The 14459-nt window shown below is 38.5% G+C and overlaps 1 protein-coding gene across 1 annotated transcript in view; it reads left to right on the forward strand.

Annotated features, from left to right (window-relative positions):
• LOC118635912 (vascular endothelial growth factor receptor kdr-like) overlaps window positions 1–14459 on the forward strand; it is a 143440-nt gene that overhangs the window by 92460 nt on the left and 36521 nt on the right. The window contains exons 23-24 of the mRNA XM_036270957.1: window positions 4798–4903; window positions 5597–5703. Coding sequence (XP_036126850.1) covers window positions 4798–4903; window positions 5597–5703 — 213 coding nt within the window. The remainder of the gene's footprint in view (window positions 1–4797; window positions 4904–5596; window positions 5704–14459) is intronic.

Consider the following 14459-nt stretch of genomic DNA (forward strand, 5'->3'; position numbering starts at 1 on the left):
GCAATTAGAGTGTTGGCTTGCGGACCAACAAGTCTGAGGTTGATTCTGGTCAAGGGCATGTACTTCGGTAAAAAAACCAAAACTTTTGTGATAACAAAAGCATTAATAAGATATAAGTTTATATCATTACAGGCCTACCTAAAAAAAAAAAAGAAAGAAAGAAAAATCTCAATAAACACCCTAACATTACATGTTAAAGAACGAGAAAAAGAAGAACAAAAGCAACTCAGTTAGCTGAAGAAGGAAAATAAAAAAATTACAGCAGAATTGAATGAAATAGAGAACAGAAAGACTATACAAGAAATTAATGCAACAAAGAGCTGGCAAAATGATCCCTGGCTGGTTTGGCTGTTGGGCCATGGACCAAAGAGCCCTGGGTTTGATTTCGGCCAAGGGCATGTACCTCGGTTGCAGATCGTCCCCAGCTCCAGTTGGGGTCATGTGGGTGGCAACCTATCAATGTTCCTCTCTCTCTCTCTCTCTTCCTCCCTCCCTCCCTCCTGCTCTATCTGAAGATAAATGGAAAAATATCCTCGGGTGAGGTTTTAAAAAAATAAAAAGAAAGAAAATCCAAAATGAAAGAGGAATATTTAGCACAAACATCACACATATACAAAGGATTATACAAGAATACTATGAAGACTATATGCTAACAAATTCAATAACCTAGAAGAAATGGATAAGTTCCTAAAAATATATGAGCTTCCTAGACTGAATCATGGAGACATTGGATCAACAGCGAGGAAATTGAAACAACCATAAAACACTTTTTCAAAAGGAAAACTCCAGGACCAGATGGTTTTACTAGTGAATTCTAACAAACATTCCAAGATTCGATACTTATGCTTTTCAAACTCCTCCAAAAAATTTGAGAAAACCTGTCTGGTATGGCTTAGTGAATTGAGGTCCCATGGACCAACAGGTCCAGGCTCGATTCCCAGTCAGGGCATATGCCCAGGTTGTGGGCTTGATCCCCAGGAGGGGATGTACAGGAGGCAGCTGATCGATGTTTCTCTCTCCCATCAATGTTTCTCTCTCTCTCTCCCTTCTTCTCTCTCTAAAAAAAATCAATAAAAACATATTTAAAAAATTGAAGAAGTGGCAATACTTCCTAACACATTTATTGAGGTCAATGTAACCCTGATACCAAAACCTGGCACAGATAATACACACACACAAAAATTACAGACCAATATCTTTTATGAATACAGATGCAAAAAATCCTAAACAAAATACTAGGAAATTGAATACAACAGTACATTTAACAAATAATACATCACCATTAAGTGGAGTTCATTCCACAGGCCCAAAGATGGTTCAACACACAAAAATCAATCAATATAATACACCACATTAACAAAATATAGAATAAAATCATATGATCTAATCAATAGATGCAGAAAAAAGATTTGATAATATACATCAATTTATTACAAAACACTTAAAAAATGGGTATAGAAGGCAAGTACCTCAACATAACAATGGCTATATATGACAAACCCTCAGCTAATTTCATACTCAATGATGAAAAACTGAAAACTTTTCTTCTAAGGTTAAGAACAAGACAAGGATATTTATTCTCACCACCTTTATTCAACATAGCACTGGAAGTTCTAGCCAGAGCAATAAGGCAAAAGAGAGAAAGAAAGGGCATCCAAATAGGAAATAAAGAAGTAAAAGTTTAATTCTTTGCAAATGACATGATTATGTATATAGAAAACCCTAAAGATTCTATGAAAAAGTTATTAGAACCAATAAATACAGTAAAGTTTCAGGATACAAAATCAATGTGCAAAAATCCTCTGCATTCCTATATACTAACAATTAAATTTCAGAAAGAAAAGACAAAAAACATAACTCCTTTAGCAATTGCAACAAAAGAATAAAATTTCTAAGAATGAATGTAACAAACTTAACTGAAAACTGCACAGCATTATTTATTCATTTGTTAATTTTATTTAAAGAGATTGAAAAACAATAAAATAGAAATATTCTTTTTGTTCATGGGTTGAAAGTATCAATATAGTTAAAATGTTCATATTACTCAAAGCAATATACAGATATAATGCAATGTTCATTAAAATTACAATGACATTAAAAAAAAGAACAAAAAATTATCTGATTTGTATGGAACCATAAAGACCTCAAATAGCAAAAGCAGTCCTGAAAAAAAATCAATGAAGTTGGAAATATCACACTCCCTGACTCCAAATCACACTACAAAGCAAAAATAATCAAAATGGCATGCTACTGGCAGAAAAACAAATACACAGATCAATCATACAGAATTGAGATCCAAGAAATAAACCCGAATACAGTGATACCTCGGTTCTCGAACATAATTCGTTCCAGGAGGACGGTCGAGAACCAAATTGTTCGAGAACCGAAGCAATGAAACCCAATAGGAAATAATGGAAACTGGATTAATTCGTTCCAAGCCCCAGAAAATGCCTATTTACTGGCCTAATTTGTATATAATACGTAGAAAAACATAAGTCTCAACAAGAAATAAAAGTGTACAGTATGTCTAAGGGTTAAATTCAGTGTAAAGCATGACTCTCTCCACAAAGCGTGACTCTCTCCACAAAGCGTGACTCTCTCTCTGCACTCACACTGATGACGCAAGCAAGGCGCGCTAGGCCGAATGAACGCCACTCGGCTCAACTCGGCTCATCTCGGAAGTTCGAGTTCCAAATATTTGTTCGGATTCCAAGACAAAAGTTTCTCGAATCTCCTGGTCGAATACCGATTTGGTCGAAAGTCAAGGCGTTCGAGAACCGAGGTATCACTGTATATGTGGGCAAATAATCTTTTACAAAGCCAAAAACATTCAATGGAGAAAAAGAGCCTCTTTAATAAATGTTTCTGGGAAAATTAGAAAGCCACATTCAAAGAATTAAACTAGACTACAGTTTGTCTTCATATACAAAAATTAAGTAAAAATGGATCAAAGACCTAAATATATAACTTAAAACAATAAATTACATAGAAAAATACATATATACTAAACTTATGGACCTTGATCTTAGAGAATATTTTATAAATTAGACTCAAAGCCAAGGACAGTATAATAAAAGATATATAAATGCGATGATATCAAGCTAAAACAACCAACAAAAATAAAAAGGCATTCAACCAAATGGGAGATATATTTGCAAACAACAGCTCCAATGAAGGATCACTATCCAAACTATATAAAGAACTCATGCAACTCAACACCAAACAAACAATCCAATTAAAAAATGGGCAGAAGACCTGAACAGACACTTCTCCCAAGAAGACATGCAAATGGCCAAGAGATAAATGAAAAGATGCTCATCTTCACTAGTTATTAGGGAAATAGAGATCAAAACTGCAATGAGATACAACCTCACACTTGTTAGAATGGCTGTTATCAACAAGAGAAATAATAACAAGTGTTGGAGATGCTGTGAAGAAAAGGGAACCCTCATTCACTGCTGGTGGGAATGTAAACTGGTACAGCCACTACATAAAACGGTATGGGGGTTCCTCAAAAATTAAGAATACAATTACCATCTGACCCAGCATCCCCTCTCCTGGGTATCTACCCCAAAAATTTGAAAACATTTATTTACAAAGATATATGCACTTCTATGTTCATTGCAGCATTATTCACAGTGGCCAAGACATGGAAACAACTGAAGTGTCCTTCAGTAGATGATTGCATGGTGAAGATGTAGTACATATACACAGTGGAATAATACTGAGCCATAAAAAAGATGAAATACTTCCATTTGTAATAACATGGATGGACCTTGAAAATATCATGCTAAGTGAATTAAGTCAGACAGAAAAAGTTAAGAAGCATATTATTTCACTCATATGTGGGATATAAAGCTGAAAGCTACAAATGAACAAACAACTCATAGTCTCAGACAACAATATGGTGGTTACCAGAGGGAATAGGCTTGGAGGTGTAGTAAGTGTTGTGAAGGGAGTCAAATATATAGTGATGGAAGATGATTTGACTTTGAGTAGTGGGCACACAATGCAATATACAGCTCATGTATCATAAAAATATACACTTGAAACTTATATAATCTTATTAACCAATGTCACCCAATAAATTTAATAAACATCTAATAAAAGAATGAATGTACACAATTACAGCAGGTGCTAAAAACAGATTTGAAGACGTGTTTTTTACAAATATTTGTAGATAAGTTAATGACTACCAATTGCTTTCATAAACAGCAATTTCAGCATGAAACTGTATTTACTAGTTGATGATGTATTCACCAAAGTCATTGGAAAATATAGGCTGGAAATGCAGTGTTCAACTTAAAATCTAAAAATGATTGATTGCACATCACACCATTTTCCAAATATGTGTAAAGATATTTGAAGATTAAACTCTAATTATTTAAGCTTCTAGATCAGGAGGAGAGCCCAAAGTTCAAAAATATTTGAAGCCATTTGGCCTCAGGACAAATGCAACAGTCTCCCCATTCATATTGTTCTTTTACTGCTAAAGGAGTTTGGCAACAAACCTAAATGCTTGGTTGCTCTTTTTATGTTAGGGTTTTCTAAATATTTGTGGTTATAAGTGGACCAAGTATGGCTAATTATATGCATACATTTATGCATACAGACCTGAAATAAGTGGACATGAATGTGCAGGTAGACTTTTCAAAAACCTCACTCTAAGTCCATGGCAGAGAATATGGCTTGAAAATAATTACAAAGATGTGATCTGAGGTGTCATACATTGGACAAATTAGAGAAACAATGGGAATAATAAAATGGAGACTTTCTTGGCATTTTTTCAATCTTCAGCTACCAGACTATGCTTGACTGCTGGCACAGTGTGTGCACCCTGAGACCCAACTTCTCTGACCTGGTCGGGCGTCTTGGAGATCTCCTTCAGGCCAATGTTCAACAGGTATCCATTGCTTCCTTTATTCCATCATTCAGCATCATTTTAGTATTGTCTACTAAGTCACAGTTCTTGGAGCTGTAAGCACTACAGTGTTGGACTATGACCTTATTCAGTCCTCAGGAGTTCATAATCTAGTCTATGGGAAGGTAAGGGAAGTAATTATAATGTTATAGAAGAAGTGAAACAAGAAAGCAGAGAAAATAATAACCCCCTGAAGAAGGTACATGTGATTAGAGACAATATCAGTTCTTCATTAAAATATTTATTGAGTATCTATCTAGTCTGTACCAGGCACACTGTTGATTTAATTTTTTCTCCTTTATTGATTTTAGAGAGAGAGGAAGGGAGAGGGAGAGAGAGGTAGAAACATCAATGAGAGAGAACATTGATTGGCTGCTTCCTACATGCCCCACACTGGGGACTGGGCCTACAACCTGGGCATGTTCCCTGACCAGGAGTCGAACTGGCGACCTCTTGGTACATGGATTGACGCTCAACCAGTGAGCCACACCGGCCAGATGCACACTATTGATTTAAAGATAAAAAGGCATGACCCCTGACCTCAAGGAACACAAAATCTAGTAGGGAATCCAGCAGTTCTTCTTATAACCAGATGTAGGCAGGAAAGGTTATCACAGATACAAATTAGTATCTTTGTCACTTGGGAATGATGGACATGTTTGTTTTCACGTGCAGGATGGCAAAGACTACATACCCCTCAATGGCACTGGTGGAACACCCACATTCATGGCTCTGGATCCTGTACAAGAGACCATAAGCAGTAATATCATAATGGAAGCCAGGTGAGATCTAGTAGCTTCTGTTTCTTTGAGATGATGGTTTTGAAAACTACTAACAAGTATAGTTGTTTAGAATTAGTAATTATTTTTATTTTTATTTTATTTTTTATCCTCACCCGAGGACATTTTCCCATTTTTTTGTTCAGGTAGAGTGGGAGGGAGAGAGAGGAACAGAGAGAGAGAGAGAAACATCAATGTGAAAGGAACACATCAAGTGGCTGCCACCCGCATGACCGACCAGGGCCGGGGACAAACAGCAACCGAGGTACATGCCCTTAGTGGAAACCGAACCCGGGTCTCTCAGGACTGCAGGCCGACGCTCTAACCGCTGAGCCAAACCTGCCAGGGTAGTAATTATTTTTAAAGGAGAGCAATAAATTATACTCCTCTTTTCTCAGAGTTCTGAACCAACTGAAATGTAAATGATAGTGCCAATTTAAGGTCTTTGTTCCAGCGTTATTGTTGATATAAGCTAGATTAGAGAATTGGCTTACAGGTACCACCAGATGGACTTGTTAACACTCTCCTGGATTAGATTTACCCTAAAATTTCAGGGTTCCCCCTCAGGGAGAATATACGTTTTGCAAGCAAGAAAATCCTAAAGAGAGGGAGGACTTGAGAAAAGCATGGCAATTACTTTTCCTCACCAATCTAATAACTAACTTCCCCTCTCACAGTGAGGGGGAAAGTTTGGGTGGATTGTGCCTCTTACAAAGTGTCTTCAACTTGTAAATGAGAGGAGTTAAGAAAAAGTATTCTTGCCAACAGGGGATGTTAAATGGTAAGTGGAGAGGGCCAAATGACAATTGAGGATAAGACTAAGCACAATTTAATTCACCTCAAGTGAACAATGAATATATTAAATACTTTTGTGTTTAACATTAGTGTTAGGCACTGAGAGGGTATAAAATAAGACCACTGAAAATAACTGACAATCTACTAGCTAGATAAGACATGTGTAATTATGAGCAAGTCTAAGGAGTTTTGTCAAGGGTGCATAAATAAGTGGTGTGGATTAACTCTTGTAAGAGTTCAGAGAACAGAGAAATCAACATAGGGTTAAGACATCAAGCAAGGTCACCATTTACAGTTGTGCAGTTTATGAAAGACACAAGGTGCTCAGCTCAGGGAGAAAATGGGGACTGAATCCAGCTTGTGCTTTGTTTGACAATCCCTATGCTCTGACAGAGCTTTGTATGCCTAGAGAAAGGGATATCTTTCACAGAGTTACTTTATCATTTATTAAGGGTCAGAGAGAGGATTCTGTCAAAGGGGGGGGTACTTTTTACTAATCTACACAAAATATAGGGTGGTCATAGCCTTAGCAGAAGATTCCTAGAGGAGCTGAGGCTTACAGTGAGCCCACCAAGGGTGGAGTAGCATTTGTGCAGCAGTTCCCAAATCTCCTCATATAGTCATTGGCTGAAAAATTGGTACGATTCCAATGATATTGTGCTGTACCTATGTTTACTACAGCTCCATTACTTACCACATAAATCTATTTTATTTTCACATAAATTTTTTAAAAAAGCTTCAGCTCTCAAAGTTTTCCATATTTTACACATCACCTGCTTCATTCAAGTAAAGCCTATTTTGCACTTGATTAGTTGGCGTTTCCTTCCTAACACTGTATACATTTAATGACAGCTATAAGCCACAGTGTTTTTCAGAAGGAAGGCAATGACCAAGTCATCCTAGCTGGAGTATTAGGAAATATATAGCACACAGTCATTTAAATTATATCTTTCTTTTAAGAATGGAGAGTCCAAAGCTATAAGGGGTGGAATTTTCCAGTCCATCTGGAGAAACACTGAGAATTGAGCTCTGGTCCATAAGACCTTGTCCTGTGGTTTATTCAGCACCCGTTATTTTTCAACAATTGGTTGGGCCTATTTGTTCCAACCTTATCATTTAATAGTGAGAAGGAAGGGAATGATTTCTCTACTTGGAGATTTTTCTTCAGGAGGGCTATATGAAGAAAGTCTTGGAGAGGATTGAATTTCATTTTGTCAGTTTCATTTTATGCTGGCCATCAATCTATAGGGACATGTGCCTTGGGGAGACCATGCAGTGACAGGAGAGAATGTGCCAAGTCAGAGACTCTGTAACTATTGAGTGCTTTGATCCATTCCCATCTCATGTTACTGGCTGGGACTAAGGGGCTCACCTGCAGCTAGCTGCTCCAGCTATGTACCTGTATTCCCCAAGCCTAACTCTAAACACTGACCTTTATTGTTGTGCACTCATGATGAGACCCAGCAACTGTGGTAGAGCATGCCAAAAGCCAGAGCCCCACTCAGCCACCATCACACCTGCAGTTGACCTCAGTGCTGGTTCCTTGCTCTGACCCACACCACTATCTTTGTATATGCAACTGGCCCTTTACACTACACAAGCATCTTAGCTGGCACCTTTAGCTGAGTGTATGCATACCACTAGCTATAGTAACCACTGCTGCCTGTACTATTCTTAGCTGTTGGACCTGGAGAAGCCTCTGAGGACCCTAATAACACTTGCAGCCACTTAAGAAGCCCTACAGCATTTTCCAAAGACCACACAGTTGTCAATGCTGTGAATTCCAGTGGCCAAAGTTAAAGAGATATTAAGACCTCTGGACCCAGTGCTACCACATATCCCCCATTTGGCATCTTTTATTATTAAACCAGAGTCTCACAGCATACTCCAGTGTAACACCACCCACAGGTGAAGGGTTTTTTTTTTCCTCCCCCCAATGGAGCTAGTTCATACATTCTGGAAGAGGTGATAACTTCTTCAAATACAAAGACACCCTTGCAAGGCTACAATAATCACTATAATTTAGGGAAATATGACACTACCAAAGCCACAAAACAAACATCCTTGTAATAAAGATGTTTCTAAGGAAAAAAAGAAATCTTCCAGAAATTGACCACAAAGAAATGAGTATCCATGACTGGCCAAACGAAGAATTTGAAATAATCATTCTAAAGATACCCAGTGAGCTACAAGAAAGAATACATTAATAATTTAGAAATCAGAAAAAAATATGGAAAACAAAATGACAAGTTCAAGACTGAGATGGAAAATATAAAAAAGAACAAAACAGAAATTTTAGAACTGAAGAATGAAATGATTGAACTGAAGAATTCAATAGGTAGCTTCAATAATAAAATTGCCTGAACAAAAGAAAGTACTACTGATATAGAAGTCAGATTAATTGAAATTAACCTGTCAGAGGAGAAAAAAGAATGAAAGTAATGAAGAAAGCATACAGTACTTATGGGACACCATCAAGAGAAATTATGTACCTGTCATTGGAGTCCCAGAAGAAGAAAGGAGGAAGAAAGAGGTAGAGAACTTATTTAAACAAATAATAATGGAGAACGTAACAACTGTGGGGAGAGAAGAGATGGATATCCACATTTATGAAGCTAATAAGTCACCTCAAGATTTCAATCCAAAATGATCTTCTCCAAGACACATTATCATATGACTGTCTAAAATCAAAGACCGAAGAATCATGTCACCAAGATGATGAAATAGGTCATTCCTGAATATTTTTGCCCTCACAAGAACAACTAACAACTATTTATAAATAAGACACCACTTTAGTGCGGCTGAGGTGTCCCTCTGCCCCACAGAGACTAAGACAAATTACATTAGAAGGGTAAGAAGAATGGCTATATGCTGACTGCATTGCCCTTTCCCAGGCCACAGCATCACAAAGTGGTGAGGTGTCTCCTGAACCTACTATTTCTCCCTGGGATACATCCAGCTCCCTCCAGCATTGTGCATCACTTTGTGGGAGCCCCCTACTCTGGTCTGGCTATATTGGAATTGTACAAGAAACAGTGGGACTCAACCACTGAAAATCTGATTGTGATTGAGAAGGGAAGAGAGTCTTGCAACAAGAAGCACTTGGGTCTCGAGAGACTAACTTTCTACTCACAGAGCCTAAGTAGTAGTCCCAGATAGTAGGTTTGCTCATCTTCAGAGCTAAGATAGTGGTAAATTCTGAACCAGGAACACTTCTGGGTGCATGTTTGCTTGATGTGGAACCTCAAATGAGTTTTACTGGACCTGGAGCCTGGTCTGCTTAAGCCCAAGCAAGTGACCTGCATCATAACTGCACATGCTATGGAGAGTGGCTTTCTGTCCCGCAGGAGCAGAAGGGCTGGCCAGAACATCTGAAAGCTGTATAACCCAGCAATTCTCAAGCCAAGAGGCAGATCTGAGTGCTACCACAGCAAAGCACGTACTGGGCAAGAAAGCTTTACCTGCTATGCTCAGGCAAAGGAGTTAATTCATTGCCCCACCTACTGATGAGTGTAGCTCCCTGCCCCTCCCACTCAGAAATCCTGTTTATGAAATATTGTGAGTTGACTGCAGTGAGACTTCCCCATTCTGCTTATTCAAGAAAGCCGATCATTGCCCTACCTGCTATGAGTGTAGCTCTCAGCATGTCTGGCAAGAGAGGCTGGCAGGAATACTTGGAAGCTGTGTAGCCCAGAAAGCTCAAGCAGAGAAGCAAAGTGGCAGAGCTAATACACTGCAGAGCAAAGCCAGAGTCTCTATTTGGCCAGCAATATTAGATCAAGGGTCAACTTGAATCAAGACCATAAACAAACAGCCTTACCTACCTTGGAACTGCTTCTCCTGTTATACCCAGGCAGGAAAACTATTCATAGGCCCACTAATTACTTTATATAACCTTCAGCTTGCCTGAATAGAGAACATAATCAGAGCACACAGGAACTTGCATAGCTAATCCAATAGCCCTTGTTACAGTGGCACTTAAAAATAGAACACAGTCTATGGCTTTCCCCATATACAAAGAAAACCTGATCACCTCACCAAACCAGAAAATTCAATGCACAACTTGCCTGATTCAGGTGCCCAACCAATGAACCTTGCAGTCTCTGAATCCCATCTTGCTACCCTGCCAGACCAAGGAAACTAATTCATACCTGCACCTAATGTTGTGTGTAGTAAGCAGTCCTAACCATATAGTAAAGACCAGAGAATCCAGGCAATGGTGAAGCCCATCCTACAGCATGACTTGAGTAGGGAATCAAGTCAACAATCTTACTCAGATGTTTTCAGTCAATGACAAAACTTCTCACCCCTGACCTCAGAGTTCAAACAGTTGCCTCAACCTAAATATACCCTAATAGCAGACCCCACCTGCCCAAGGATATTTCTAGTACCCCAAACTGAGCTGACTGGTGAAAAATTGCCTCTGTCAAAGCAAACCTGTAAACTCTGAAAGAAGAGCATCTGCTTACAAAGGAATTCAAAGATCAATGAACAAGACAACTACTCAAACAGAAATTCTGGAGATAAAGGACTCAATAAAAATAATCAAGAATAAACTAAGGAGCATAGGAAATAGAGCTGACCAGATAGAAGAAAGGATTAGTGATATCAAAAATAGAAATCTAGAAATGATACAGATGAAAAAGAAAGAGACAATAAAGAAAGAAAGAAAGAAAGAAAGAAAGAAAGAAAGAAAGAAAGAAAGAAAGAAAGAAAGAAAGAAAGAATTCTGTGAACACTATCTGACTTCACCAGAAAGAGCAATATGAGAATAATAGGCATACCAGAAGTAGAAGAGAGGGAGAAAGGAACAGAGAGCCTATTCAAATAGTTGATGAGAACTTCTCAAATCTATTGAAAGAGGTATATCATCGAATACAAGAAGTAAACAGAACATCTAATTATCTCAATCCAAAAAGGCCTTGACCTAGGCACATTTTATTAAAACTGTCAAAAATTAATGATGAAGAAAGAATTATCAGGGCAGCCAGGGAAAAGAAGAAAGTAGCCTATAAAGGAAAGCCCATTAAGTTATTATCAGATTTCTCAGCAGGAACTTGACAAGCCATAAGAGAGTGGAATGGAATATTCAAACTACTGAAAGAGAGAAATCACCAGCCATTAATAATTTATCCAGAAAAATTATTTTTTAGATATGAAGGAGAAATAAAGGCTTTTCCAGATACAGAAGCTAAGAGAATTTACTACCACAAGATCTCCATTGCAGAAAATACTCAGGGGCGTTATTCTACCTGAAACAAAGAACAAAAAGTCACAAAACTATGAATAAGATCACCAACAAACTTATAGCATAAACTGGGATAATTTGTGACAACAAAAACATAAAAGACAAGGGTGTAAAGGTCTGAATTTGGAAAGGAGGATGGAGATCAAATGCATTCAAAAGAAAAAGAAATACTGTATATATGAAATGCTCTTTTTCATAAACCTAATGGTAACCACACACACACACGCGCAAAACTGAGACACATAACTTTCAAAAAAAGGAAACAGAAGAAAGTATTATGGAATTCCAACAAACTAAAACAAAAGACAGAAACACAAAGGAAAAGAACCAGTGGAGGCACAAAGCTACCAGAAAGCAAAAGATACAATGGCTATGGGATATCATCATACAACAATAATTGCCCTAAATGTAAATGGACAGAATTCATCAGTAAAGAGGCATATAGTAGCAGAGTAGATAAAAAAAACAAAACCCAACCATATGCTGACTTCAGGATACACATCTAAGCTGCAAAAAACAAAGTTAGACTCAGAGTGAAAGGATGCAACATGATTCTGCAGGCAAATGATATCCACAGAAAACCAGGTGTACCCACACTTGTATGTGACAAAATAGATTTCAAGATAACAAAGGTAACAAAAGACAACTATGGACATTGTATAATGATAAAGGGGATACTACATCAAGAAGACATAACATATCTTAATATATATGCACCCAGTCAGGAAGTAACAAAATATATGAAGTAACTACTAACAGAACTAAAGGGAGGAACAGACAAAAACACAATCATAGTTGGAGACCTTAATTCTCCAGTGACAGTTTTAGATAGATCATCCAAACAGAAAATCAATAAAGAAATATTGACCTCAGGTGACATATTAGAGCAAATGGACATAGTTGAAGTTTACAGAGGCTTTCAACCCAGAACATCAGATTAGACATTCTTCTCCAGTGCACGTGAAACATTCTCAAGGTCTGACCATAAATTGGATTATAAAGCAAGTGTCAACAAATTCAAGAAAATTGAAATCATACTAAGTATATCCTCTGACCACAAGGCTTTGAAATTAAAAATCAACAGCAAAAAGGAAGTAAAGGAACCCACAAATATGTAGAGATTAAACAACATACTACTACAAAATGACTGAATCAAAGAAGAAATGAAAGGTGAGATCAAAATGTATAGAGCGACAAATGCGAATGACAATGAGACATATCAAATTCTAAGATGCAGCAAAAGTAGTAATATGAGGGAAGTTTATATCATTATAGGCTTATCTCAAGAAATGAGAAATCCCAAGTAAACAACCTAACATTACATCTTAAAGAATTAGAAAAAGAAGAACAAAAGCAATCCAAATTCAGCAGAAGAAAGGAAATAATAAAGATTGGAGCAGAATTGAATGAAATAAAACAAACAAACAAAAAAAAAAACTATACAAAAAAGTTAATACAACAAAGAGCTTGTCCTTTGAAAAGATTTAAAAAAAAAAATTGACAAACCCCTTGCTAGACTCACTAAGGAAAAAAGGAGAAAAGGCTCATATAAACGAAATCAGAAATGAAAGAGAAGTTTACCACACACATCACAGATATACAAAGGATCATAATACTAAAATACTGCAAAGGACTATATGTCACCAAATTCAATAACCTAGAAAAATCAGGTAAGTTTCTAGAAATATACAAATTTCCTAGACTGAATCATGAAGAATTGGAAAATCTAAATAAGCAAATCAACACTGAAGAAACTGAAACAACCATCAAAATCCACTCAAAAATTAAGTTAAGGGGGCGGGAAAAATGGCGGCGGAGTGAACGGAGCTACACAGACCGTCTCCCAGAACCAAACTGGAATTACAACTATAACACAGACAAATCGACGGAAAAAACCAACAGAAAAGCAGCTTGGAGGACCATACAACGCAGGACACTGACTCCATCCCGGTAGGATTGCGAAGGCGCGAGACGGGGCTGGGAGCGCACGGTCGGCAGCTCGGCAGCGGCCTCAGCTGTAAGCGGCGCCCGCGGGTTACACTCCCAGGCGGCCCCACAGCGCAGCCGGGACAGAGGCTGAAACAGCCACAGCCACTCACCTTGGGCTCCGGCGGAGGGAGGGCAGACTGGACTGGAACTGTGTCTGGACACTCGGGGTTTGGAGGGCGCTCAGAGCTTTGGCTGAGTGCAGCCACTCAGGACGGTGGCCACATTGCTCCTTCCCAGGGCTCTGAGAGAGGCAGCAGCCCCTCCCTCGGAGATCCAACCCCACCCTGTGGGCCATTGTAGTGCTAATTGAGGCTCACTAACAACCAGCATCTGCCCCACCCTCGTGAAAGCCCCTTGGCTGAGCACCAGAGGGAGTTTTTCAATCAACTGACAACCCAAAACTCATCAATTAACCTAGACTGCTAGCCTCCAGGCAAAAAGCTAGAGGATAACAGTACGTTTCCTGGGCTGGCAACTTTAACCAGGAAAGTAAGACTTGACAGTGGTGTTCAACGCGGGTCCTCCCTCGCTCATCTAAACACAGGAGAGGGAGCCACAAACAGCAGAACACCAACACCCACAGGGAGAACTTGACAGGCTCCAAAGCCCACAGTGATAGCTAAAATGGTGAAACACAGAAACAGAAGCCAAATGAAAGAGCAAGACACCTCCACCGAAGATGAGATCAATGTGGAGCAATTAGGCATGTTAACAGAGCTAGAATTCA

Source organism: Molossus molossus, unplaced genomic scaffold (genome assembly GCF_014108415.1).
Source record: "Molossus molossus isolate mMolMol1 unplaced genomic scaffold, mMolMol1.p scaffold_m16_p_2, whole genome shotgun sequence".
Lineage (NCBI taxonomy): Eukaryota > Metazoa > Chordata > Mammalia > Chiroptera > Molossidae > Molossus > Molossus molossus.